The sequence below is a fragment of the Gossypium hirsutum genome, chromosome D05 (genome assembly GCF_007990345.1).
Source record: "Gossypium hirsutum isolate 1008001.06 chromosome D05, Gossypium_hirsutum_v2.1, whole genome shotgun sequence".
NCBI classification, from domain to species: Eukaryota; Viridiplantae; Streptophyta; class Magnoliopsida; order Malvales; family Malvaceae; genus Gossypium; species Gossypium hirsutum.
In genome coordinates this window covers 46,483,285-46,487,310 of record NC_053441.1, presented here as the reverse complement: position 1 = coordinate 46,487,310, position 4,026 = coordinate 46,483,285, and the positions used below count along the sequence as shown (strand labels likewise).

Genomic DNA, 4,026 nt, shown 5'->3' with positions numbered 1-4,026 from the left:
GAATTCTTGAGTTTTAACTTGTTTATCTCGTAATGTTCTTTATTCTCTGTTTTCTCCTTATTTTTCCACCCAACTTTTTGGGTTTTGATCCACATCAACCTTCTAAGCAAGTTACATATCTTTCTCCGACCAAAAAAAATGAAATAAACGAAATTGTTGAAAAATAATAAAATATATGCCATATCTAGTAACATTAAAAGCTAGATGTACACAACATCAATTTAACTATAATTATAGAGAAGTTTAATTTTTGAAAATCGGACTAAAAGAAGAGAGATTAATCCATAATTGTGACAAGATTGAAATTGATCTTTGTAAAATTTTATCCGTCAAAATTCGCTAGGCGACAATTAGTGTGGGTTTAGATGGGCGGTATGGTACGTTTAGCTTACTTTTTATCTCACGCTATAGTATCGCTATAATATCTAATCTCACCGCCATCGTTGTTTTTACACTAACTGTACTTCAATACACCACCCATCCAAACCCACCTTAAGGATTAATCTCCACTAATCTGTGCTTGAGTCTCAACGTCACTTTCCAATAATCTGTCCCTTGCCTTCCTAGCCTGCATTCATGTAAAAAAAGTCTCAAATTTGTCATATATCCAGACTCTTGATTTTCTAAGAAAAAAACCTTAAATGCAATACATTCTTGGGATATGAGTAAGGAATATCATTTTCCAAATAGATGAAAAACTTATAATTTTTTTATAATATACTTGTATTGGATATATGTCGATATTCAACATTCCCCTGAAGAGATTATGGAGGCAAACCTGCTTATGCCAATCTATACAACTTGTTATGGCAGAAAGCAAAAGTACTTGCAAAAAGGAACCAGCTTGTAACCCAATCCAAAGCCCCTTTCCTCTCATCTTAACCCAAAATCCCAATACGACAGCAACTGGAACTCCACAAAGATAGTATGCAGCAAGGTTGATATAAGCCCCCAAATCCTGCCATCCTGATCCCCTTGCAATCCCTGATTTTAGGACAACCAGATAGGGTAAGAAACTGCATGTTCAAATAAAACACACATCAAGATGACGAAACAAATGAACTACCTGACAGGACAACTTGTAAACTATCCAAAACAACAGACAAAGATAGCAAAGGAGCCCTGTTTGTGACATAATCGATAACTTCCTTGTCATTGCTGAAAACATAACCGAAAACATGCCTACTAAAAAAGAGGGCTGCACCAACGGTAACGGACTCTAATAGTGCAATCAACAAGGCGGTGAAGACAACAATACGAGCTGAACACGGGTTACCTGCTCCTAGTTCGTTTGAAACTCTAGTGCTGTTCCAAGAAAATATTTACATAAAGATATAAATATGCCAAGTCCAGTTAAATGTGCATGTTATAACATACCTTGCTGCAGCTCCTATTCCCTCTGGTATTGGAAATAGTGTTGACATGGTTGCTAGACTGATCAAATAAAAAATCCATCAATGAATTTACAAGTTAATAATTTGTTTGAGGACAGATTACAATAAGAACGGTAAAAGTACCATGGAGGCCCTTATATTAGGAGTCAAATTGTATTTTGTCCCCTAAACTTAAAAAATAGGCAAATTAGTCCCTATACGTTAGATCAAAGAGCAAAATAATCCTTCAGTTAAGAATTCCAGCCAATTCTATTGTTAAACATTGGTCCATGCACGTCAACATGAGATATACGTGACACATCATGTGTAATTGTCTAGTTATTCTATCAGCTACACTAGTTTTTAACAATAGAAATGGATAAAGTTTAAAAAAAGAGAGACTAATTTACTCTTTAATCTAACGTATAAGGACCAATTTACCTATTTTTTAAGTAAATGGGGCAAAATTCAATCTGACTCCTAATGTAGAATTCTCCATTATGCTTTTACCTAATAACAACTTATGTACAACAGAGAATGTACCAGACAGATGTAACAGATGTTTCAAGTTGTGGGTTTGGTAAAAATCCAGAAAATATTATGAGCAACTCAAATGACCACCATTCAAGGCTGCAACCACATGGAAATGGACATGAATAAATGAAAGGAAACTATGTTTACAACTGCAAATGCTGAAATGAAAGGGAGATTATTACCAAATCATGGAAGCAGAGGGGATAGCTAAACGAAAGAACTCTCGAACTCCTCGAAATACATCGATTGTAATAGGGGCAAGGGTTTTTGAACAAGTATCAGAGAACATCATATATAATCCTAGTGAAATCACATTAGTCCAATAGGAAATGCTGATGGCTAATGCTGCACCTTGGTTTCCTAATCCAGACTTAAACACTAAACCCCAACAAAGAAGCACATGGAAACAAAGAATAGAACAGGAACCTACAAGCAATGGCATAATCAAACTTTGTGTCTGAAAGAACCGTATAATAGGTTGAAGTGTTGCATACGCATAGAGAGCAGGAATTAGCCATATAATCAATTTCCCAACCTCCTCTGAAATAACAGGATCTTGGCCTATCAGAATGAATAATTTACCCATATAAACCCAAAGGGTAGTCAAAGGGAGACAAGCTAAGATAAGGGAGAATATAGCTGTATAAGTATGAGTTCCTAGTTTTCCATATTGCTGAGCTCCATAAGCTTGCCCACACAAAGTTTCAAGTGCACCCGACATTCCAAACTGGTTTTTTTTTTTGGCATGTTGAAACAAATCAGTGTTCTTCAATCAATACAACTATAAAAAATCAAGGGGGGGGGAACAGAGAAAGGACTTACAAGAACACTGAAATCAGTGACAGCACCGAAGGAGACGGCAATGGCAATGCTGGAGAGAGAAAGTTGGCCAAGGTGACCAACCATTACCACTGATATAAATTGCAGAAAGTATTGTGAGAAATGGACTGCCACCATTGGACCTGTTATGTACCCAATCCTTTTGGTTTCTTCAATGAATTCATGCAAATCCAAAGAAGAATTAATGTCTGATCCGTCTCTTTCATTAGCCAAGAAACCCTGTTCGATCTTATCATCTATTAAAGATTCGTAAGTTCTAGCCATTTTTCTTCACTTTGAACAAATCTGCAGGAGTTTCCCCTTTTTAGGTAATAATTTGCTAGAAATAGAAATCCTGTCTTTTTGTCCATGTCAAAATAAAGAAAGTAGGAAACCACAACAACTTTTGTAACCTTAATAAATATTATTCCTTTTTATGGTGATTTTTTTAATATAACAATTTTTTAAAAATATAATAAAAATGAGATTATTTGTGAAAATATTAAGCGAAAAGATTTCAGGTGTTTTTCTTAATTTTGAAATTGAGTGAATTAGTATCTCTTAAAATAATTAAAGTTATTTTATTTTTATTAATTTTGAAAATAACGACTAAAAATAATTAAACACAATATTAATATTTTCTATCAATTATACATAATTTTGATTTGTATGGTAACAAATTTAGCCTTTAATGTTTACTTATTTTATCATTTGGACCTTAATTCTAAAAAATCAAATAAATTCAACCACAATATTTACATAAATATTGCAGGATAAATTTGTTAAATTAAGACTAAATTATTAGAATGTGTAAATTTTTAGGACTAAATTCATTATTATACCAATTAAAATCGTGTAAAATTGATGGAAAACATTACCATATGATTAATTATTTTTAGTTACTGACTTTTAAAATTAATACAAATTAAATTAGTTTGACATTTTAAATCAAAGAGAAATTAATTTATACAATTTCAAATTTTACAGAGAATGAAAGATATTTCTTATCAAAATTTTACAAATTTTGAAAGTGGAGAGATAGAAATAGTTTTCTCCAAAAGCGATTCTTTTTCTTTGTTAGACAACAAATTTATCTTTAAATTTGATTTGATAAGTAAAGCAAAAAATAAGAATTAAACTAATAGCTTCACTTTCACAACGAGATTGGTGACATTTAGTTTTCCCTTTTGTTTGTTCTTTATTAAATTAATTATCGATCTAAATTCTAAAACAATAAATATAAAATCTTTTAACTAGCGAGATTAAGAGGCTAGGAAGATAGAAGTTTACATGGTCAAGC

General features: G+C 32.5%; 1 protein-coding gene across 3 annotated transcripts; it reads right to left on the bottom strand.

The window, feature by feature from the left end:
• Positions 1 to 220: 220 nt before the first annotated feature.
• LOC107903809 (protein DETOXIFICATION 14) lies at positions 221 to 3,069 on the bottom strand. 3 transcript variants are annotated; one of them, XM_041092884.1, is made up of 7 exons: positions 2,730 to 3,066; positions 2,090 to 2,634; positions 1,917 to 2,003; positions 1,378 to 1,434; positions 1,067 to 1,122; positions 779 to 984; positions 221 to 568 (listed from the first exon to the last, which is right to left on the bottom strand). In XM_041092884.1, the coding sequence occupies exons 1-7, from the start codon at positions 3,009 to 3,011 to the stop codon at positions 500 to 502; spliced, it is 1,302 nt and encodes a 433-aa protein (XP_040948818.1). In that variant the 5' UTR covers positions 3,012 to 3,066; the 3' UTR covers positions 221 to 499. The 3 variants fall into 3 exon arrangements, with proteins under 3 accessions (XP_040948818.1, XP_016685467.1, XP_040948819.1); XM_016829978.2 differs by having other exon boundaries at positions 1,067 to 1,305; positions 2,730 to 3,064; XM_041092885.1 differs by lacking the exon at positions 221 to 568 and adding an exon at positions 1,277 to 1,305 and having other exon boundaries at positions 1,067 to 1,158; positions 2,730 to 3,069.
• Between the last annotated feature and the right edge of the window lie 957 nt (positions 3,070 to 4,026).